Source organism: Vidua macroura, chromosome 9 (genome assembly GCF_024509145.1).
Source record: "Vidua macroura isolate BioBank_ID:100142 chromosome 9, ASM2450914v1, whole genome shotgun sequence".
In the NCBI taxonomy this organism is placed as follows: domain Eukaryota; kingdom Metazoa; phylum Chordata; class Aves; order Passeriformes; family Viduidae; genus Vidua; species Vidua macroura.
The window spans coordinates 5601829-5625767 of record NC_071579.1 but is presented as its reverse complement, the minus strand read 5'-3'; the positions used below and the strand labels follow the sequence as shown (position 1 = coordinate 5625767).

The 23939-nt window shown below is 48.8% G+C and overlaps 1 protein-coding gene across 1 annotated transcript in view; it reads left to right on the top strand.

Moving 5' to 3' along the window:
- Positions 1-23939, top strand: part of PAPPA2 (pappalysin 2) — an 87369-nt gene that overhangs the window by 29431 nt on the left and 33999 nt on the right. Inside the window, exons 4-13 of the mRNA XM_053984956.1 lie at positions 6049-6342; positions 7020-7212; positions 8686-8807; positions 10281-10773; positions 11252-11380; positions 12404-12495; positions 12771-12964; positions 14098-14232; positions 17721-17856; positions 18060-18282. Coding sequence (XP_053840931.1) covers positions 6049-6342; positions 7020-7212; positions 8686-8807; positions 10281-10773; positions 11252-11380; positions 12404-12495; positions 12771-12964; positions 14098-14232; positions 17721-17856; positions 18060-18282 — 2011 coding nt within the window. The remainder of the gene's footprint in view (positions 1-6048; positions 6343-7019; positions 7213-8685; positions 8808-10280; positions 10774-11251; positions 11381-12403; positions 12496-12770; positions 12965-14097; positions 14233-17720; positions 17857-18059; positions 18283-23939) is intronic.

Here is a 23939-nt window from a genome sequence, read left to right as displayed (position 1 = left end):
TTGCAGTCAAAACGTCTAAAGTGTTTCTCAATAAGTAACTGGAAATAATTGCTCCTGACACCTGCGCAGCAGACGTAGACCTTCTGCTTTTACAAGTGCGTGATGTTCAACCCTTAAAGTTTCACACTACCCTTAAAGACCTGTTTCAAAGTTCCTTTGTGCCAATTTCCCTCCCTCAATGAGTTTCAGGACTGTTTTTTCAATAGCATATTGCTACAGCTGCTTGTTGAGGAAGGCAAATCTCCATGAAATTTATTCTTTCGGCTTCCAGAAATCACTTCCAAGGCTCAGCTTGACAATCATCTGACTGCAGCAAGTGCTTCAGCCACACACATTCCCCTCAGACCTCTCCCAATGGCCTGCAAGCCATTGTACAGAGGGGTAATTGGGGTGACTTGTCTCATCAAAAGCTTGCATTTAGTTCCAGTGTCTGAGCTTGTGTCCAGCCAGGGACGTGAGAAATGGCACCATCTGGAAATGTTGGATCAGGGCTTTAGTGTGGAGGTTCAGGGGAAAAGGGGTGTTGTCTTGACTCTGGTGCCAGAGCTGTGAAGTATGAAGCTGGATCTGAACTTCTTTGAGTCTCTGGCATGAACTGAAGACTTTGGTTCAAGACTGTCCTTGGTTTTAGGTTTAATGAGCTCGGGAGGGTGGGTGGTGGACTCTGTTCTCCGTAAACAGTGAGCTTCACCACATCATCACTTGCTTTGTACCATGCACAATGTATATTATTGTCCCATACAGAAGAAACTTAGGACTGAGGAGGCCATAAATATGTGGCTTTTGACAAAAGCTCTCACAAGAGGCTAATGAGGAGTCTGAGTAGATGTGAAAGTAAAGCCCTGAGTAAAGAGAAAAAGGAAAACCTGGGGAGGAGTTAATGGCAGTTTGAGAAAAATTCCTGAGCTTAAGCACCTAGCTATGGCCAGAGATGGAGACTGGTCTATACAAAAGAGAGGGGTCTGTCTCCAAAAAGACAGACTCCTTTCCTTGTGCTAAATCTTGCTAATCTCCTGTCTCTCCTGACCTTAAAATATTAGGGTCAGCACACAAGGCCTGCACCCCTCACACCATCATCTGCTCTCTTGGAGCAGAAATGCCATGCTGATTTTTCCCTACACACATGCAGACCCTCCATGCTTTAGTTCTCTGCATGAGTCAGATTGGTTCTCTGAGAAGCCAAACTGCCTCTTGTCTGCAGAGAGTCTTGGTCACATTTTGCTCTGTTTGTTTCTCTGAACTGGACTTTCTTAGATGTTTTCAGGAAAAGCATCGTGAGACCTTTTCTTCTCCAGCTGCCTTCCTTTCTGCTATTTTAATACTTTGCCACAGCCCAAAGATCACTAGATTTATTGTTCTCCATCAAGGCTTCTCTAGAACAGAAGAACTGTTTCATCTGCCATTTGGATTTTGATCTCCTTATAAACCATTTATTCATGATCTTTGAGTGTGTTCTTCAAGAGGGTCCTCCTCACCTTCCTGTTGGTGTCATCACCTTCTGGAAGTCTTCAGTGAACTTTGTTTTTCATCCCCTTCTCTTCACAATGCTTCTTTGGGGCTACCAGAAATTACCTTTGAGCATTCCTATGCTGGTTACCTACAGTTCTATTGCTCTCCTCCAGACTTTTTTCCTGAGGAAATTTAATTTTCAGGCAGCTTTTCTGAAGGCTTGGGGATAGTTTACCAGTAATACAGCCAACAGCAACTACTTTCAATGAAGCATAAAAGACAGTTACTGGCTTGGAGAGGCTGAAGTGGTCTATGAAATTTCTATAGACCATGTCTCAGCTGCTGTGGAGCTCCCAGAGAAAGACAGCTTGCTGCCAGCAAGCAGCAGAGGTAGGTCTCAGGTCTGTTTGCACCACTCCCTGTGACTACACTGTCTGTCTCAGTCTTTCCACCATAATCGCAGTGAGTTCCTCACATATTTGGATTTCTTGGAGTCTGGAATGAGTTTTCTGAGAACTTAGAAGTAAATCTTTTTAACTACAAAGCAGAAGGAGTCGAAGAACTTCCTTTCAAAAAAAAAAAAAAAAAAAATCCTTAACTTTCTGTGGTGGAAAGCCTTGTTCAAAAAACCCAGTAATGTAATAATGCAGATGCTTTGAACTTCATGTGTAGCTGCATGTGAACTGCATAAACGTGGTCGAAAGGCAAGGGAATGGTGAACATTTGATGTTATAAATACTTTCTGTTGTTATATAAGCTGAGGCCAGCTCATATATCTGGCAGAGGTCAGTGGATCCTGAAGGAGGGCCAGCCCTTCCATCCGAGGTACCTTAGGCAATGGCCATCTTCCTGTCTGACTAACTGTCATGCGTTTGTTCCATTAATTGCTCTGACTCAGTGTTTGGGGAAGACTGGCCCTGCAATGCAGGTTCAGCTTTGTGCTTTACTGTTTAAAGGTCCTGTGGTTACTTGGGAATGTCCTCTGGGATAGCCCTGACCTAGGAACAAGTTGGCTTCTTTGGGACTGGCATGGGCAGGAGTCCTTCAGCACTGCCATAGATCCTGGCTAGGAGCAGAGAATGTCCTGGGAGCAGGAGCTTCCAGGGCTGTGTGAGTAAAGGAGAAGCACAGCCTACACCAGCACAAATCTGGTGGGCTGGACATCTCTTGTTGCTTGATCAGCTTGGAGGCTTGGCCCTGGTAGGTCTGGCCTGGAGAGACAAGGTGTTGAGGCCAAACCTGAAACTTTCCAGCTGCCTGGACTTGGTTGGATGAGCAAGTCCAAAGCAGCCTCTGGTTCACCTGCCTTGGAGTGCTGGACCCCCTTGATATCATAGGGATATGGAAGTTTTTAGCTTTTTTGTGTAAATGCTGAACTTGTGGACCTCCTTGAGCTGGTTCTTGGGCACCGAAAGCCCAGTTTAGCCCTTTGCCCAGGGCAGGAGGAAGCAGAGGTGAGAAGGGAATGCCTGATTTGCAGTGGAGAGAGAGGGGAGGGTGGTCCTGTTGGGATGTTATGAACACTTCCACATCTTGCCTTCACAGCCAGGATCCTGCAGAGGGGAAATAGAACTTCCTGGTCCAAAGCTGAGAGCACTCCCAACTCATCAGGGAGCAGTGGGGACAGGGAATGAAGGGATAGGGATGTTCTGGAAGGCAGAGTTCTCAGGCTGTTTCTAATTCTGCCATTTAATTAGTTGTTAAAATGAGTACTAAAAATATGATCGTCCTTGTGGAGTGTGGGGGAGGAATGGAATAGGGGAAGCCAGCAGAGAGGAGGGGAGGGGACAGGGTACCATGGCCTTGGAATCCCTCTCTTTTGACAGTTTTCTGCCTCCCTGTACTGGAATCCCATTTATTCCACCACATGGGAAGAGCATTGGATTTCTGCAGGGAGGAGGGCTGGGCTGCTTGGTCCCGGGATGTCCTGTGCCCCTGGTGCTCAGCCCCTTTTCCTGTGGTTACTGCTTCAGGATGCATGCAGGGCTCTCACGTCTCGTTTACTTGTTTATGAACGCTCTTTTCTTTCTGTGTGCACATTCCTCCTTTCAGACCTTTGGGCAGGCAGCCCCCCTGCCTTGCTCAGGCTTGGGTTTGGCTCTAGAGATGCCTTTTCTTTCTGTTCTCTCTTCTCTCATGCCCTGTTTTGATTGAAATGAGAAGCAGCTTTTCTTTTATGTGCCCACTGGGTTTCCCATCAATGGGATGCCCTTTGCTATCTATAGCATTTGCTAGGGTGGTAATTGAGAGGGTGATGGCTTCCAGAAACCTAACAGTTGACAGGACAGATCATGAAGGTCCCAAAAGGGTTTTTCAGCCTCTGTACCTTCTTGTGACCCGTCTCCAGGCAACTAAAGGGTCAAGAGCTGATTGATGGGATGCAAAGTCCTTTGCTCTCTTGTCTCACAACTAGGAAGAAAGGGAATGCAGCTACTTTGTGACCCATCCTTTGCCTCAAGCCCTGGGCAGAAGATCCACACTGTGGGAAGGAAGAGCAATAAACATGAATTTTGAGCTAAGAAGTGGTGCCACTTGACAGGTCATTGGTGCCTCTCAGCCCTTGCAGGGGCCACACATGCAGGATGTTCCACAGAAGATGCCACCCTCATTTCTTCACCCCTTGTTGGAAGGGCTTGGGAGAATTGCTCAGGGAGTCTCTGAAGGTCTCTTCCCAGCCCCCAGCTCATTGTTCACCCAGCGTGGCTCCCCCATGGGAGTCACAGACCTGCTGGTGCCTTTGCCAGGGACACTGTGATCTGAAGAAAACCCTCTCTTGGAAGGAATGCCCTGTACTCGAGGACACGAGGTAGTCCGTAGTGCACGGAGCTGATCCAGGAGCAGATTTCAGGCAGTCTGTGTGGCTGGAGACAGGATCACACTGTGGCCACCTGCCAGCTCTAACTTTGCTGGCAGGGCAGTGATCATCAGCAGAGATGCAGTAGCAGAGGCTCTGTCATGAGGTAGCTGGCACAGTAAATCCTCCAGGGCCCTGCAAAGGAGGGAGCAAGCTGTGCTGGAGCCAACTATTCACCACACTGCCATCCAAGCTGTCTGGGTTAAAAGTAGTTGTGTAAAAACAGCCTCCTGAGACATTGAGGGGTTGCCTGGAGTCAGCCTGAGCGCATGCTGGGGTCTACTTTTAGCACCCCTGTCTTGTTGATACTTCCCAGCTCTTGCTCCTCTGCTGTAAGGCAGCATGGAAAAGTGGATGGAGAGTGAAAATGAGAAGAGAAAAAGGGGGGAAATGGTCAGTGGAAAACTTCAAAACAGGGAGAAAAATGAAGAGATTCCAATGAAATTTTAATGTGGACAAAATAAAGGAGGTGAATAAAAGGAGGCCAGTGAAGCAAATTTTTTTGTTCTTGAGCACCTTCTGTGGACAGTTTCCTAGCAGATGTGGTACAGAGCCATCAGCACAGGGTGTGCATCCCAGGTCAGGGCCTGGAGATGCTGGCAGTGAGCAAAGAGAAGGCTCTGCTCCACCTGGCTTTTGTCAGTATCCTTGATCCTTGTTCTTCCCATCACAGATGGGCTCACAAGAAAGGAAAAACCACTTGTCCTACAGCCACAGTTCAGTTTAGGGCAGGATGATCATGGGTCCTGTCCAGCTCTGTGCTGTTGCTCTCAGAATGAGGTGGCAGCTCTGGGGCACTTTCTGTGGGACTTATCTGTGCCTTGCTCCAACATCTTTGACAGCTGAACCTGCACCAAACTGTCTTGGAGACAAACTGCCCCTCTTGTGTCTCCTTGAGTCAGGGGCTGGGGTACCCCAGTGAAGAGAAGTAGGTTTGTGATGGTTTGTGAGGATCGTGTTGGGTTCATTTGCCCCTTGCTCACATGCAGACCCCTCTGAAGGGGAGGAAGAGGTCTTCAGAAGCTATGTCTTGGGAAATCCCACTCTAAAATACACTGAATTTGGGTCAGGTTTGTGGTAGAAGCTTAGTGGATTTCAACAATACCTCATGAGACTTTCAGTTTACCCCACAGAATCTGGTTTGGAGGTTGAAGCAATAGGTCATGGGTGATTTCTCAGCAGGGGCTGGAGGTAGTGCACTTGAATCTCCACATGGATTTGTGCTGAAGCTGGCTTCTAGCTGGCACAGCTGAGTGTGCCTGGACATTGCTCAGCACCTCGTTGTCCTCACCTGCCATGGGAGCTGGCCTGCCTTAGACATCTGTCTAGGGAAGGACTTCTGTCCTCTGGTTCAAAAGATGATCCGTGTAAAGTCACAGCATGGCTCGATTTGGTGCTCTGGCTCCAAACCTCCTTTGGAGTTGCGTGATCCGAAGCAGACTCTGAATTACAGCTGTGCAAAAAGATGCAGAGGGCAATAGTAGCTGAAATGATTGATGATGTTGAGGGGGGAATAAAGTGGTAGGAGGGGAAGAAAAACCACCCACCCTGTTCCAAACCAAGAGGGCAAAGGAGCCTCTTCCTATCCTATAAGAGGTTGACTATGTCCACCTTTGGGTCTCCATCTGGCCCCTCGTCTGTAGCCTGGAAGCACAATGAGAGGAGTTTCACCTCTCACAGGTGAGTAATGACAGATGTCCACTGTCCCTTTCTTGGAATGATGCTCTCTGTACTTGCAATTCCAGGTGGAGTTGTCCTCAACCCTGCTTACTACGGCATGCACGGCCACACCAACACCATGATCCATGAAGTGGGGCATGTCCTGGGGCTGTACCATGTCTTTAAGGGAGTGAGCGAGCGGGAATCTTGTGACGATCCCTGCAGGGAGACCACTCCATCCATGGAGACAGGAGACCTCTGTGCTGACACTGCCCCCACCCCAAAGAGTAAACTCTGTCGGGATCCAGACCCTACCAATGACACCTGTGGCCAGACGCATTTCACGGGGACGCCCTTCAACAACTACATGAGTTACACAGGTAAAAATCAATCCTTGTTGGGAGTCACAAGGGGTCACCTTCCTTAAAATGTGGGTTTCCTTCCCTTCTACCTCCATCACTAGTGCCTTACCTCACTCCCTAACCAACAGGCACCCTCCTGGTGTATTGGGATGTGTCAGGCAGTGCTTGCAGTAGCTGCTTAACCACTTTCTTCCCTCAGGCTATTTCTATCCATCCCTCTCTTCATGCCAGTGGGTCGCTGGGCATGCACCGAGGCTGCTCTTGTCTGTGTGTGCCTTTGTTCTTGGGTCCTGAAGCTATTTTTATTATTATTTATTATTATTATTGCTAATTATTAACCTCCTGAACCCTTTTGGCTTGGCTCCCAAAGGCATGCCGCGGGGGGCCGGCGTTTCTCCTGCCGTGCCAGGAGGACCGAAGCCGGAGGAGTCACGCGTGCCCCTGGCTGACCCTCCCGCGGTGCCGTGCGGGCGGTGGCACTGCCCAGGTGCCGGGACGTGGAGCTGCTGAGGCAGTGCCATCTTGTGGCTTTGGGGACACACGACACCAGAGAGCCCCGGCGGCAGAGCCACTGCGCGCTAGTGCCTCCCAGCCCTCCCTAGAAGTCCCCGACAAAGTTTGGCCAGCAGCAAAGGGTGCGTGTTGCCGTGCCCTGACCCTCGGCCCGGCCTCTCCTCTCCTCTTCTCTCCCCCAGATGATGACTGCACCAACAGCTTCACCCCCAACCAGGTGGCCCGGATGCATTGCTACCTGGACCTGGTGTACCAACGCTGGGGCCACAGCAAGAAGCCGGCGCCCATCCCGATCCCCGCCATGGTCACCGGGCAGACACAGGACTCCCTCAGCATCTACTGGCTGCCTCCCATCAGCGGTGTCATCCACGAGAGGTGAGGGAGCTGTGCTCACCGTGCTCCTGGGCTTGCACAGGAGCCTGCTGGAAAGGACAAGGGATCTCCGTGGCGTGGACCCCCCCAGTCCCATTCCCACCCTCGTCGTCTCCAGCAGAGCCCTCAGACACAAGAGGCAGGCTGCTGCCATGGCCCCCTGGCAGACGGGCTCTCCTGCAAGCTTCCCGCTCTTGGGGTGCCAGGAGGGAAAGCCAAAGAGCATCAGGAGGCAAAGCCAGCTCGAAAACCCAAGAGTGCAATCAGGGAATGAAAAATGGGCTTCATTTAGCACTTATTGTATAAAGTAGCTATTTACCAGGAGGAAATGCAGCCCTGTGGTTAAGGCAGGGAGCTCGAACCACAGGAGCTGGGTTTCGTTCCCAGCGCTGTCATGGACTCGCAGAGCAGCTAACCGGGAGTAAGTCAGGAAACTTTTTAAGCCAGAGCAACGATGCCAAGGAGCCAGAGTTGTTTGGCTGTTGAGCAGTGCACGGCCGTGAGTGTTGGATGGATGTCTGTCTTCTCCCCACTAAGGGAGCCACCAAGTCCTGGACAGACCACCAATGTCTCTGTTCAGCAGCCCCTCTTACTAATATATTTCCGTTTCCACCAGGTTTTAGGTGGTGAGAGTTTATTTTTAGGGTTTTTTTTGGGAAAGCTGTCTTTTATAATTAAAAGGAAAATGCTTTCTGATGGTAGCTGGGGCACTCTTGGGTCAGTGCTTTCTGACTTTTCAAAGAACGGGTGCTCTCTACAATGGGCCTTTTGCTCAGGAGTAACAAGGGCACATGCATGTTGCCCCACAGACAGGAGTGGCTCTGAGTGCTGCGTAGCTTCGAGTCATCCAAATAAACTGCTTTGTTGGGGAATGAAGTGATTTGGGAGCAGGAAAACATAGGTCTAGAAGGGTGGCACTTTGGAACCATCCCAAGTTGTCACTCATAACTGTCTCAGGAGCTGATCCACTGTGGCAGTCCTGCATCCCCTGAGAAGAACTGGTCAAGGAAGGTGGCTGAGGCTAGCCCTTATAATAGAGAAGTGCCTTTATCTTTTCTGGAGAGCATGGCAATTGACATTATCGAGACTGGTTTGTATTACAATAATGCTGAAAGCTAAAACCTGTCTCTGGATTTAGCAGAGAGGTCCTTATTTGCACCCACTCTAGTCCAGAGGCATTGCCCTGGGACGTGTGGGGTCTGTTAGCTCTTACTGGCAGCTATGGAACAAGTTATTCATCCAAGACTATCCAGACAGCATGGCAAAGAGGAGAGATTAAATCCAGCCTGTCCCATGGGCGCTCGTATTTCCCTGCCTTTGAAGAAGCTGATTCCAAGCAGGATGATATACCCAGGGAGATTGTGTGACCTTGGCTCTGCTTTTCCAGCTTCCTGTCTGGTGCCACCTGGACAAGTGTGGCTGGGGAGTTGACTGGTCCTCTCCTTAGACATGCCAGGGTGTGTGCTCTGTCCGCAGGGAGCAGGACACGCTCTGTGACAGCTGTGCTGAGGATGGCACCTTCCGTCAGTACGTGCATGAGGCCTCTTCCCCGCGGGTCTGTGATTCCTCTGGCTACTGGACCCCAGAAGAAGCAGAAGGTAAATGTCTCTTCTCTTCTCCTGTCTGTGGGTCCCCAGACAGAATCCTTCTGGTACAAGAAAAATATATTTTTTTCTTCTTTCAGAGAATCAGTTATCTTCCCTTTGCAAGGGTTCTGTAGTGCAGGAAGGACTTCTTGGTGCCCAGAAAAACCTGGTAATGGCCAGATGGCTTTGGACAAACCGACTGGCACCCCAATATTAACCCAAATCATTGTTCAGACAGGTATTGAGAGATGCTGACCAAAGGAAGAAGCATTTAACTGAAATCAGTCTTAAAATACAGATCTTGGGGCCTCATTCAAAACTCCAGGGACATTCACAGACTTTAATGACACAGTCTTGTCCACAGGGAGCAAGAGGAGCTCTGTGCTGAGTCCCACTGAGTCTATGCCAAGCCCTGGCCAGACCATTCCTCCCTAGCCAGGCGAACAGCAGCTGGGCTTTACAACTTCCTTTGTGCCGAGACTCAGATTTTGGTTTAGAGACCCACCTTGTGGGCACAGTGGTGACTTTCAGGGTCACACAGTTGCCATAGGGGCTGCTGGGCTTTTCTTGCTGCCTCAGCTCCTCCAAGAGCAGGGTAGAGGAGGCAGGAGACCAGGGGAGGTGATCCTGGGAGCTGTGTGAGGTGCATGTGCTACTGTTGAACCATACAGAGCCAGAGGACGTGGCTGTGTATGTCTGTAGTTACCACAAGTGCTTGTTTGCTCTGATAAACAGCTAGAGTTTCTGGGTTTCAGAAACTTTTGGACTTGTCTTATATGGGTGAAGGCTTTGAGTTGGTGCTGGGCCCTCAGAAATGCTTCCAGTGGATAATGAAGACAAGGGTATTTCTACTACAGAATGATAAATTCCAGTGATCCTTTTTGGGTCTGAAAAGCCAGCACTCCATTTCTCTTGCTGAGTGCTAATCCACCATCAGGGAGGCAGACTGGGGCTCTGAGGTACTGTCCTGGAGGATGTTCTGGAAAAACAGCCTTCCAGACCTGCTTCCCTGATTTGGACCTGGCCCCTTCCTGATTGTGACCTGGCCCAGCCTGTGCTTGTGCAAAGCTTCAGTCTCTGCTCTGCTTGGAGCATTCAGGTGTCCTTGGCAATGATTCTGCACCTGTGAGGCTACAGAGCAAGCTTCACGTTCCTCAGCTGTGTCTAGGCTGTCCCTAGATCCCTCACTGTGCCCAGCTGCAGTGTGGATCCTGCTGCTCCCATCTGAGAGGGCTGTGAGTCATCAGGTCTGCTGAGCCTTGTGCATATGTGCAAGTTCCCAGGAGCTGGGAGACCAGTGGGGGATTATTGCTTTCCAGGACGTTAGGGCAGGTGCCACCAGGTCTAGGACATGTGGGTGCAAACCCACACAAGTGTTCAGTTATGGCCTGGAGATGCTTAAGCACCTACAGGGAAGATCACCCCTGTGGGTCTCCTGTGAAGCCAGCTGTCCCCTGGTTTTCACCAGCTTCCTCCTTGTCCCAGGTCCTCCAGACGTGGATCAGCCCTGTGAGCCCAGTCTGCAGGCGTGGAGTCCGGAGCTCCACTTGTACGACATGAACATGACTGTGCCGTGCCCCCAGCCGGACGGCTGCATCCTGGAGCTGCGCTTCTTGCACCCTGTCTACCCCGATTCTCTCACCCTCTGGACCACCTACCTCTCCACAGGCTCTCCCAAGGCACTGTCTGACATTGAAATCCTGACAGAGCAAGGGGAGTCCATCCACCTGGGCCCCCTGGACACCTTCTGCGATGTCCCCTTTACTGTGAAGCTCAATATCCCTAAAAAGATGTCTGGAGTTAAAATCTACACTTTTGACGAGAGGATGGAGATAGACACGGCCCTGCTGACCTCCAGGCCTCACAGCTCCCTGTGCTCTGCCTGTAGACTGATCCAGTACCGGGTGCTCCGTGACCCCCCATTTGCAGACGGGTCCCCTGCCACCCCCCTGCAGGCACATCGCCAGTTCATCGACACGTGAGTCACAGAGCTGCTCTGTCTTGGCCTGAAGGGGTGGCTGAGTCGGGTTTGATTACCTCCTTGTGTCTTCTCCCTTTGAATCCCTGGATGGTTTTGCTTCTGTTTTGTTTTTCCTCCTGTCCCCCTGCTCTGGGAATTACTGCCTCCAGTGCCATTGAGCCACCATGCTAGCACAACTCTTGTCCATGAGCCCAGGATAACTAGAAGGAGCTTATTAAACCCAGAAACATTTCCCCCATCAATCCAATGAGTAAAATGATTACTCAAGCTAATTCCACTTCTCCCCAGCTCAGACCCTTGGGAAATAAGCAGCATGACCTTAAAGAGAATCTCTTCCCACAGGCTCTGCCTCTGGCAGAGTATGAAGACACATCAGATACTGCGTGGATGTATACACATGGTGTCTATAGTTGTGATGAGCAAATCTCAGTGCTGCAGATGTTGCTGTTCCCTCAAGCTCTCTCTGTCCCTGCAGGGAAGTCACTCCTGGGCAGATGTACCGCTACCAGGTGCAGGTGGTCTCTGGGACAACCTCAGGAGAAGCCTCCCCACCACTCGTCCATGTGCACGGAGCACCCTACTGTGGCGATGGGAAGGTGACCACGTAAGTTGAAAACCTCCTCAAGCCTTCAGCTGAGGTTCTTTAAGCTGTCAGGTCACCCTGCCCCAAAGGGTAGCAGCAGGTGGGTCCTCCATGCACAGGTACATGGCTGAAGCTGCTGCACAAAATCCCTCTAGCAGACTGAGCTGTAGAGCTTGTGTTTGTAAAATGCCATGTGCATAGGAGATGGAAATGGTCTTTTTGAGAGGCATGGTCTGCATGAGGGGTCCAACCTGAACATCCTCTGTTCTTGACTTCAGAGCTTGGATTCTGGCCCATCTCAGTGAACTGTGGCAGAGTCCAGCCCAAAGGATCTGCCTTTGGAAGTGGGCAGTATAACTTTTTGCTCAGGGCCCTGCAGGAATAGGTTCTACAACAAGCACAGTCCCACATGGTGCGGTGTCTTTAGAGAGCTGTCCAGTCTCTGCTCAGAGACCCCAGATAATGAGGAATGCACCACCTCTACGCTGAGAGAGCCCAATGCTTCACCTGCTCTGCCTGGGAGATAATTATTTCAGATTTCCATATTTGAGCTTTTTAAGACTTCAACTTCCAGGATACCCAGGATCACTTTCATTTGAAACCAGTTTTCTTAGCAGGGTAAAGAAAGGGAAAGGGAGAGGAACCTTCTGTCTCTCCCCTTCTCCTGCCTCCTTCTCCAGCTCCCACTGAAACCCCAGCCCCATTTCAGAATCTCCTGTCTTCTCTAACACTTGCTTTCTCCAGCAACAGGTCTTCCTGATGCTTAGTTCTATACTTTTTCCATTCTCACAGAGTTCTTGCCTCAAGTTTTACAGCAAAGCCACAGTACAATAATGTCTGCTCCCAAATACCATGACTTTAACCTCTTTTTATCCTCTGGCAAGGTGTTTTCTCTTCTCTATCTAATTCCATGTGTGGTTCTTCCTTTTGAACTGCTTCTGTGGAAATAGAACCAAGATAAGGGGTCTTCACTCATGACTGGGCAGGAGCACAGGGGTGTTGAGTCAAAGGTGGTAATAATACATCTGGCTGTTGCCCTCTTAGGAGCCTGGAGGAGGAATGTGATGATGGGGACTTGCTGGATGGAGATGGTTGCTCCAGGAAGTGTAAAAAGGAAAAAGGCTTCAACTGTGTTGGTGAGTCCAACTGGATTGAGACAGGTCCAAATGGATTGACTCCTTTTGAGGCAGGAGTCAAAACTGTACGTTATTCACACTGCTCCTTAGAGCAGAGGGCCATGCACCTCATCGCAACAGAACCTGGATTTGCAGCTGGAGTGATCCATGGATCTTGTCAGGCCCCTGTGCTGGGAAAACCCCAGGCTAATGAGACAGCAAATCTCTTATAACGAGAGGAGGTGTGTGTGCCTGGAGCCTGGTTTGTAAGCAGCTCATCCCTGTTCTCCCTGCAGGGGAGCCAAGCCTGTGCTACGTTCACGATGGGGATGGTGTGTGTGAGCCCTTTGAGGAGACAAGCAGCATGCTGGACTGTGGTCCCCACACTCCTGAGGGGTATGTGGATCTGTGGGCAGTGAAAGCCTACGCCTCCCAACAGGATTCAAAGTCCTGCCCTGTTTCCATAGTCACTGGAGAGCCTGTTGTGAAGGTGAGTGAAGGCATGGACCAAAAAAAAAAAAAAAAAAAAAAAAAAAAAAAAAAAAAAAAGACAAAGTCTGTGCTGGGAAAGGCACAAACAAAATCAGCTCTGGAAGCGTTCATTGATTATCTTCCCAACCAGGTACTAAGTGCAAGACCTGGGCATTTCTCACACTCCTCTTGCATCAGTCCCTGAGTTCAGGAGCTGCAGTTCATGGAGAGGTGCTTCATCCTGGCAGGGAGCACCTCCTCCAGCCATGCATTTCACTGAACAGTGACCATCCCATCCCACCAGCCAAATGCTCAACTTGGAGCATGTCCCACTGTTGGCTTAAAAAAAATCCTGTCAGTCTAGTACCTTTTAAGGTCAGGGCCTGAAAGGATGAAATCACGCACACATCAGCATCTGTACTGCTCCCAAGCCCTCTGATCTGAAGCCAAGGAAAAATCAATGGGAGAATTCCCATCTTTCATATGGGCTTTGGAGCAGAGCCTGGAGGGGATTTTGCCTGATTGGTGTTAACGTGGTGTGTACGTTCTTTCCTAGAAAGCTGAAGAAAGGCAAGAAATATGTAAAGAGATCATATTTAGCCCTTTACACATGTGTTTCTACTGACTTGATATGAGGAACTATCTTCTTGAGACCTGCAGCATGATTAAACTGCCCAGATATACATGTCTAATGAGGTGCCTTGGGCTCAGGTGTCTGTTCCTTTACAATGACACCTGTATCTCCCAGGTTTTGTTTGCCGGGCCTGTGGGGATGTCTGGGATGCCACAGGGCGGTGAATGGAACAGAAGAGTGTTATTCAGGCAAATGAATCACACCTTTGTATCTCGTGAGCCCAGCCAAAATCAGGATGCCATGGTCTCACCTACCAGCTTACAACTTGGCTTGTTGCTTGTTGCTCAGCCCCACAGACACCATGAGGTGCTTAAGCAACACATTTACAGCACTCCAAAATGGCAAAGGTCTTCTGTGTGGGCAGTGAGATGTCACTTAGGAAGCCACATCCTGTCTTCATGCTAAGAGCCACCTTGGGGTCCTTCTCAACACTTGTTCAATCTTCCCTGAAGTTTTGTAGGTGCTGTTTTTCTCCTTTCATTGCAACCTTCTGGGTTGCAATAAATCTCTCCTTTCAGGTATGTAAATCCCACCTTCACGAGGTGCCAAAGGACCTTTTGCAGGCTGCTTGGTTTCCCTGTGCTCCCAGCCAAGAGAATGCTCAGGACCCAAATGAGAAGGTGCTTTTGGGCGATGAGGGAGTTTGGCTCAAGGTAAGTGAGGGTGTGTGGTCAGGCACAAAGGATTTGTTTGTCTTTACCCAGCTCTGGTGACAAAACCCATCCTTTTCTGTCCTGTAGGAGCTACAGCAACCTTTAAAACTATTCAGGTAGTACTCCATATGCTACTGCACTCTTTGTAAATCCCAAAATACCTGTGTCTGGATCTTAGGTAGTTGCCCCATTCCCACTGTGAACAGCAAACCCATCCTGGGGCAGATTGCCAGGAGAAGGACTGTGCATGAAACCAAAATACCACAGAAATGCCTCGAGGCTGAGAAACAACTTGCTCCTGACTCTCCCCTGCAGTCAAGCTGTGCTTTAACACCCCCAAAGGGTAGGCACAGGCTGTGTTTAAAGTCCTAGCTGCCTTTGTTCCAGCAGCAAGAGGGCAGCTGGATAGCCTCTGCCATCCTGAGGGGTCCTCAGCACCCCAAGCCCACAGCAACCAGCTGTGGCACAGAGGTCCTTCTGATGACTCCAGACCAGAGGTGGCACCTCTGTGCCCCAGGATGTTGGTCCTGCAGCCCAACAGGGGCTCGGGGGCTGCCTCTGGGAGGGTCCAACCCCTCTGTCCCAGCAGGTAGAGGAGAGGGACAGAGGAGGGCTGAGGATTAGGCCACTGGGGTTTTTACAGTGTTGGGTTTCTGACCACAGGCACAGTTTAGAGGTTTTGTGGCTGCTGCCTGGTGTTGCTGGAAAGCCGGGCTCTGGCATGCTGCTCCCTCTGCTCTCTGAGGGGCAGCTCGCCCTGTTTTGCTAGAGGTTCTCTAGAGAAGGCCTCTTTCCCCACATGCTCAGACAACTCGGTGAATCATTAAACCTCAGTCAACAAACATGGGTACTGCTCTGAGGTCCTCTGTCTCTCCAAAACAACTTCCTTTAACCTTCTAATCTTCCCTCTCTTCCTTGTCTGTGTGCTCACAACCCAGTTTGTGGCTTCAGTCTCTGGCCTTGACAAACGTGCCTCCTTTCCTCCTTTGCTAAGGAGAAAGCAGTAATCCTCCCCCTTGGCCTTACCTAGATGAAAGCTTGCTTTCCACTTCTCAGCAGGGGTTAAAACATGTTGCAGTTTTATTGGAGCTTGTGGTCAGTCCTCTTCCTGTATGGATGTTTATACTGAAGACTTTCATTACTGGTTCTCTGTGCTCTCTCTAGGAGTGCTATTATTTTCCGCCCATAAAATTATTTATGGACTAGTAATAAATATGCCCTTTTATTCTTTTTTTGTTGTTGTTGTTGTTTTTTAAGAGTTGGCCTGATTGGTAACATATTGGGTTAGGAAAGATGGCTTTTTGTTGACAATTTGCCTAGCACAGCTGCCTGCCCAGACAGGAATGGTGCTGTTGATGCACATGTGTACCCATGTGCACGGGGTGTTTGGTGTCCACCAGCTCCCAGGGCCATTTTAAAGCTGCTGCACCTGTGTCTCCCACGTTAGAGCTGCACTACAAAACTCATCAGATGGTAGGAATCACTTAGTACAGTGTTTCTGAAGAGGTGGCACCAATGAACGAGAGGAACAGCTGGGTCAAAGGATCATGGAATGGCTAGGGTTGGAAAGGAGCTTAAATGCCCTCTAGTTCAAGCCCCCTACTATGAGCAGAGACACCTTCTACTAGATCAGGTGGCTCAGAGCCCTATCAGATCTTGAATGTTTCCAGGGATCCACAAGTGCTCTGGAAAGCCAGTGCCAGTGTCTCACCATGCTTGCTGTCGTGTTGTAATTAGGTTGGGGGCAGGCGGAATGTGTGTCTGTGCCTCTGTACACAGCATCTGCCATGCCCCTCAGGTCTGTCTGCGCATGAGAATTGTTACAATTTGCAGATCTCCAGCCATGCTTTGTTCTCAGTTTTTAATACACCTGATGAGGAAAGGCATCAAAATCGCTTGTAAGCAAGTCAGGATGTGTAATGCAGGAAATTAAATAAGAAGCGGGGAGAGGGAGAGAGAAAAATTAAGAAGATAGCCTGCTGTGGCCAGTCACATAATATATATTGAAAAGGATTGGGATATTAATCAAGGCAGCTGCTATTGGCCTAACTTGGGGCCAGCACCTTTCACTCTCATGCAGATGCACTGTAGGAAGGGAAAGACTGAACTCTTCACCTCAAGATGTGTAGTCCAGGGAAAGCCTCACCTGACTTCTTCACATACCTCTCCTCCCCTGAGGAACCACACTTGGAGGTTGGGTTAAAACCCTCCAGGTCCTTGGGACTTCACAGCTGTAGCTCTGTCCTGGGGGCACTTGTCTGTGGGCACTGCTGGCTCTTCTCTCTTCTCCTCCCTTCTTGCTTTCCTGTTTCCTTTCCTTCTTCCCACACTTATCTCACCAGGGGAGACAGTGGGGATACACCAGATAAAAACAATTGAGCCCTCTGGTCCACTTCTTGCAGCCAGGCAGCCCTGTAAGTGAGCAAGCCCTGGCTAAGGGAGCAAGGAGACACCAGTGGAGCCTCGCTCATGGGGCTTTTGCTGACGAGCACCTCCCTGCAGGGTGGGACCCCTGGGCTGAAGCCCAAGGTTTTTTCCTATTCCCGCGTGTGAACAGTGCCTGACGTGGCATGAACCACCCTGAGGCTAGGCTGCCATCACAGATTGCGTGGCTGTCCCCTCCATTCCCACAGTCTGCTCCTTGGGCTGTGCCTGGCCAGCCAGGACTTGTCTTCTTTCCAAATACACCTTTGCCTCGAATTTCTGAGCTTCCTCCACACCAGCATTCCACAAAAAGTGTCGGGAGGATCTTGATCAAAACACATCTCAGCACTGGGGGGAAGGGGGGGAGTACTGGGGTGGGGGAGAAAAACATTTCTGTCTTCTTACTTCCAAAGAACATCTGCTCTGCCATGATTGATGCCATGAGTTTCCCAGCTACTTCCAGCTGCCTTCAGGCTTGTAGACAAGTAGCAAGTTGCTGGCTCTCCTAGCAGGCAGGGCTTCTTCCCATGAATCTTTCTAAGTGTTGGCTGGTGGACAGTTTGCTGTTGCAGTGGCTACTGGGGGCATTCTTTGGGCTTGTTTTGTTTTTTGTCTTTTTTGAGGGCTTTTCTGTTGGAAATATTTTGGTGGCAAGGCTGGTAGCTGTTTTCCCTGGGTGTCTCACCTTGGCTGGCCAGCTCTGTGTGGGGTGGGAGTCCGAGTCTGGTGAAGGGGGAGGAGGAAAGAGGTTATCCAGGTCTTGCTTAATTTAAAGAGTAGCAAATGTGGATGCCATGAAGATGCTGTAAATTTATGTCAAGGTGGGACTGAATGTGTGAGGAGAAGGCTAGTAAAATGAAGAAGGGAAATTCAGAGGGAAAGGACTGTTTTGGTTCTCTTCCTTCCTCCTTCCCACCTTTGCACCCATTTCCAGCCCTGCAAGGTCTCTGACCCCTTATCCCTCCTCCTGCTGTGCTCCCTCTTTCTCTCTCTTGCCTATATGGGCTCTGAGAAGCTGTATTTGGTGTGCCCGCTCTCAGAGTGTCTCCTGCCCTCTTTCCTAGGTTTGCTTTGAGAGACCTGCAGTGCCCACCTCTCTCCTGCTCTTCCTGGCCTCCTCTGGCACTGTCCCAAGGCAGCAGCCCAAGCCGGTGGTTGCCGTCCAGTGGACTGACACAGATGGACAGAACCGCTCTTTGGGTGAGAACCTCTGGGCTGTAGCACCAACGGGGACACCTGGAGCCACCACCACAGCTGTGATCTCTCACTGCTGTCCCCTGCCCCTCCTTGCAGGATCTTCTGCCTTCCAAGGTGGTCTGTTGGCATGTGGAGGGAGCAGATGTAAACCAAAAGCAAATCCCTGGAGCTGGACTAGTCACGTCTTTCTTTGCCTTGTCTCACAGGGACATACGAGCTGTCGTGTCAGCACAACCCCCTCATCATCAATGTGACCCACGGCCAGGAGGACCCGCTCCCCCAGGCTGCCTCGGTGCTTTTCAACTTCTCCTCTCCACTTGTGGGCGTTGCAGCCGTGGCCTTGCGGACCTTGGCTCAGCCTGGCTCCTCTGACCCCCTCACCTCCTGCCTCCTGCAGCACCAGCAGGGATGTGGCCATCGGTGCTACAGGTAGGGATGGTCTCCTCAGGGCATGTCCCAGGGGCCACCCAGGGTTACTGCTCTCTGAGAATTTGTGTTTGAATTCTGGAGTTTTTATCTTCTCATTGAGTGCTTTGTGACTATCCTCAGATGGCTTTTGAGATATTGCTGGAAGATCTGCTGTGTTGAGTCTTGATTTGCTTGTCTTGCTGGAGGGAACGGGAAGGCAAAAACCAGATTTTGTGCATGGCCTCTGCATCTAGAAAACTGTGCTAAAGGTCTGATTCCTGGTGTGAAAACCAAGAGAAGTTTGAAAATGGCTGAGAAGTTATCACTGGGAGTTTTTGCTAAAGCTGAAGCATTGGCTTCTTCAGCACTTTCTTTACAAGCTCCACCTCCATCCATTCCAGTCTTCCCTGTGCTGTGCAAGGTGGGGATGGAGCTCTCCTCATCCTCTCTGTTCTCACTCCCAGTCCATCCAGGCCCCTCACAGAGTCTCACACTACTCTGCTGGACGTGGTGGTAATGCCAACAGCAGCCTCAGCATGTTAAATCTGCCGAGTCTGGCTTTTCCTTCAGATCCCAGTCTTCCTGAAGCTACACACATGTGCTGATCCAGGGCTCCAGTTCAGCCAGTTACTCAAACCACAGCACTGAGAATACTGATTTTTGAGTTGAGCTTTGCTGGAGCTTTGGGGTTCTTAAGCACAGAAGGGCTTTGTCTAGGGTCATCTTATTGCCGTTCTTGTCGTGTTCCTTCTGTTGATGGCCTGGATGGGTGAATATCCCTGTTAATAAATGAGAATATGTGTGTGTGTTTGTCTTAAAGCCTGTGGGATTGTGGTACAATTGATTTATGTTGAATTCTGGAAGCCATGAACATACTGAAGTTGCTTTTTACTTTTTTTTTTTTTAAAGTGCATGTGTGATTTATACAGAAACATAAATCTTAGGTGAGTCAGTATATAAATATTATTCTCAACTTTACATTAAAAGATCAGCGTTCACCTGAAATGCAGCATGTTTCCTTCTGGTAGCTGTTACAGCAATGTACCCACATGCTTCTAAGACCCTGGCCAACTGATGTGGTTTTTCAATTACATTTTCTCATCCCTTAAAATAATCTTGCATTCTCGTTGCTTGAGAGCTTCCCTCTTCCTCTGAGAAGTGACTTGCAAGGAAGAAAAGACTCACTGGACACAGCTGAGCATTGACTGGGGATGAGGAGATGCCCATATAGGAGCAGATAGAGAGGAAAATAGATGTTTTCCTCATAAAAGTTGCATTATAGCTGAAGGACAAGCCAATTCCCATATTGCCAAGGCACACCAAGCTGTGTCCCTCTTCCAGGGGCACAGCAGGATCCTCGTGTCTCCTCTTCCTCTTGTTGCCCTCCCCTAGGCTCCCCATGGCTTTGACTTCACAGCAATATGCTGAATTGCAGGATGTGTGTGTGCCCTTAGCAAATACTCAAAGCAAATTAGGTTCACAGGGTTTTCAGAGTAGAAAATTCTATTTAGAGTATTGATCTTCAGAACTAGTCTTGAATATTCAGGGTGGGGAGGTTAGGCTTACAGCCTTGAGTAGTCACACTAATAATCAAGGATCTTCCTCTGTTAAGTCAGGAAACATTGAAGTATGCCCCCTTTATTATATTTTTAAAATCTGTTCTATCGCCAAAAGGAATGCCTTGCAGTATTTTTAAAGGTTAACAATCCATTTCATATAAGGTAGGTGGATTCTGGCAGCGGGGTGGGGGGGGATCCCCTATAAAAATGCAGAAATAGAAAATCTTCAGAGGCTGAGAGACATTTGACTGTAAAAGACCACAGAACACCCATGTTCTTCCTGCAGAGAGTAGAGCTGACTGTTTGCACGCAGCCAGCCTTGTGTACACAGTATGTGCGTGTGAGGGCTTTCCTAAAATAACCTGAGAAAGGACAGTAACAAAAGCAACAGAGAAATGAGATTTCCTGCCTTCAGCCTAGAAATGCTCATTGCCAAAATAATAAATATATGACAGGTTGGTATTTCTGTAGCATCTTTCATCTTGAAGGATCTTGCAGCGCTTTGCAGGCTGGGGAAAAAATAGAGATTGTGTTTATGCTGATGAAATGCAGCTTTCTCCAGGTCAGGATGCAACAGGTGTTTGCCTCTAGAAAAGTACATACTTGTTTTGAAGAAAGTGTCTCCTTTTGCTTTTGGACCCACTCAAAGTGCTGAAGGTTGGCAGAGCACTTGCAGACCAAAACAGTGCAATGTCCTCACTGCCATCACCAGGAACGCCTCTCTGCTGTCTCTGCCACCAGACCAGGGTTTGTCTGTGCATTCTGCTCCCAATCACAACCTTATGAGGTCAAGCAGAAATCAGACTTAACACATTTCCACCCAGGAGACCCAAAGCTTCTGCCTTTCATCCTTTTCTTTGCATTTTTAAACTGAGCCACAGTCCCTCCTGTTTAACTTGGTACAGGCTATACACTGAACCAGGGGAACATTTCTCATTTCCTCTCTTTTGTGTATTTTTAGCTTGCTTTTATTTTCAGTGTGTTTTATTTTACGTTCACATATGCTGGGAAATGCCTGAGTGGGTTCACAGGAAAGGTGCTACCAAAGGCAATCTGCTTTGTGTTTGTATTTCCTGTGTGAAAGCTCTCCTCTTGCTTCCCCAAAAGTGGGTGTCAGGCATCAAGGGGAATCTGGTTTGGATTCCTTTCGTATGGAAAATGGATGTGAGGGAGAGAAAATTAGACAGAGGAGGGAGTTGTTTACGCATTTTCCATTGATAAACTTTATTCAGCGATGATGGCTGTTTCCCAAACAGGTTTTGTTTTGTTTGGTTTGTTTTCTTTCTTCCAGGCACCAAATTTATGCAGGGTCGATTTATGGGCTGCATGTGTGATGGCATGAAGATTTATGGGCACCCTGGTAGACATGCTGGTGTCTTATTTCACAGAAATGTAAAATAGTTTGAGTTGGAAGGGACCATAAAGTCCTGATTCTTGCCTCTGGCTGAGGATGCCTCTGTGGATGGAGTCCCTATCTCTGGAGGGATTTAAAACACATGTAAATGTGGCACTTGGGGACATGGGTTAGTGGTGGCCTTGGCACTGCTGGAGTAATGGCTGGACTTAATTTTACAGGGCTTCTCCAGCCTAAAAATGTGTGTTTCCAGGGTCTTGATGACCACCTTTCCTGGGGAATGGGCTAATCTCTACCTTTGGGACCTCTAGAGATGCTTCTCCTCCATCATCAAAACCTGTTGACCTCTGGCATGTCTCTTGTGGGTCCCTGACTGGCTGATGGGCAGTGATGGCCAAGACTGTGCTGTAGAATGTGTTATTAATTTTAATTTAAACTACATTTAAATTAATGCCCAGTTGGAAGGTGTCACAGGTAACTCTTGGAGGGCCAGACACCATTTCATGGACTGCCCTATCCCATTTGCTGTCTGCAGTCTAACAAGCTTCTTGAGATTAGTGCTCTATATATGGGCTTTTTTGGGAATGCTCAAGATGTCTTCTGCCTTTCCCTGAGAATATCCAGGGGAAAAAATATCTCCCAGCATAGGTTTTTCAGCAGTTTGATCTTGAGTCAAACACAGTAACTAAACAGCTTTCAAACAGGGTGTTTAGTATCACCTTATGGAAGGGGTCTGATGCATTGTTCCAAGCAGAGCTGGCCCCAGATACATCGAGGGAATGTGAGTTACAGCACGGATCAGTTGTGTGAGTTCCCATGTCCAGTGAAGAAGGGAGCAACTACTGGGAGACCCCAGGTTTTCCAGCAGAGCCCCTTGGTTTTCTGCTACAACCAGTCTCTCCCATTCTGCCCTGCCCTTCCTGATGTCATACACAAGCCCAGGGATTTTTCACAGGGGCTGGATTAAATGCATCCTTCAGAAGGTTCTCTTACCTCCTTTCACAAGCTGCAGGAGGTGATGAGTACACCATCACCCCTGCTGAGCTATTCTCATACCCAGGAAGCCTCTCTGCTGAGAAGGTGCCTCTGATTTCATGATGAAAGTTGTTGCTTTTGCTCCATCCTTGTCAGAAAGGTCTGAATGCCTCCTGCCAGCAGACAACTTTTCTGTGTCTATGTGTCTGTACAGAGCCATCAGGTCCTCTCACTATCTCCTCTCTGTCATGATAAATATCTTTTCCTCCTTAAATCTTACAGCGTAAATCTTGCAGCCCAGCTATGGCTTCTGCTTGCAGCTCCCCTTTGAAACCCCTCTGCTATTTTTATGTCTTTCATGGTGATGGATGTGGCTCAGAAATTAATTCCTCTGGACAAGATGAGAAAATGAGACGAGTGTGGTCCTCTGGAGATCGGATATGGATAAAGATGTTCTTTGGGTACGGTCTGTCCTGGCTGAGGTTGGGAAGGTGACTAGACCAAACCTGGCATCCCATTCAACCTCCTTTTCTGTGCCTCTATGCAACTATTTTGGTGTCGTGAACAACAACAAAAAAAACATGGAAAGGAACTGTCTGGAAATACATTATGTGCTCTTGCTTCTTTTTTTCCCTTTTCCACTATGGCTATGGAGGGCCCAGCAGGTCATTTGATGTCTTGCTGGTGCCTTTTCTCTGTCTCTGAGGCGGATGACAGCAGATGACTCACAGGGATGTTACTTTTTGCCAAGTTTCTTTTGGAGTCACGTACAGAGGCAAACACCTTTTCTTGAGATGGCAACCTCAGTGCAGATTGTAATCAAGAAGCATCACCACCGTTGGGTCTGTACACGCAGCCTGCTGCCACAAGGATGGTTGCCATCAGATTTACTGGAAAAGTGAGACCTTTCACCTTCACGGGAAACATGCCTGAAGGGAGACATTCCCAAGTATTTCCAAAACACCTTTTCTCATTTCCTAGCTATTCTCTTCTGCTAGACCGCATTGGGGTAAACACCTTTTATCTCACTGATGTTGAGTGTTACAATCCAGACTCCACCAGAGAATGTGCAGTGATGACTTTTTACTTCAGGAGATTTGGCCAAAGCCTTTACTTTTCTGTCAACATCTTCTATAACCCCCTCTCCCAAAAAATCACACCATGAGAAGAACTTAGAAGTTTCCGCTGTTAAGAGTGGAGCTTGATGATAAGGGATGTTTCAGCAGCAATCTTGGGGTTGAAAGCCCGAGTAGACACTACAGCAATGTATAGATGATTTATTATACTCAGACAGCTGCACTGCTTTTGACTTGGCTTAGTTTGATGTGGGTAAATCCATCAGTATTTTCTGTGTTGCATTAAGTAGTTGCTGTAAAACATGAAATTTCAGCTTTTCAGAATTTGGGATTTGTCACAACAAAGTAGTGTTACCATACTAGCTTTGCCACCACAGGCTTAACATGCTCTATTGCTGGCAGTGGCTGCCTGCTTTTATTCTAGAAGGATGAAGGATCTCAAAGGAGAAGTTTTGCTCTAGTTTATAGAATTGTTCCCATTTCAGAACAAAACTTTTACCTTTGTGGAGCAGTTAGGGCCATCACTAGACAGAATTTCACAGATTTCCAGACCTGAAACTTTCTTTGATGTATAAGTTATGGGACTTGGTGAGCCCAGAGCATCGTGCAGACTTGTGCTGACATGAAATAAGTTAGGAGAAAAACCTTGGTATTTTGTAAAAATGTTGTTGACAAATCATTAGTTTGAGCTTCAAAAGATGCTGGGATAGAAGT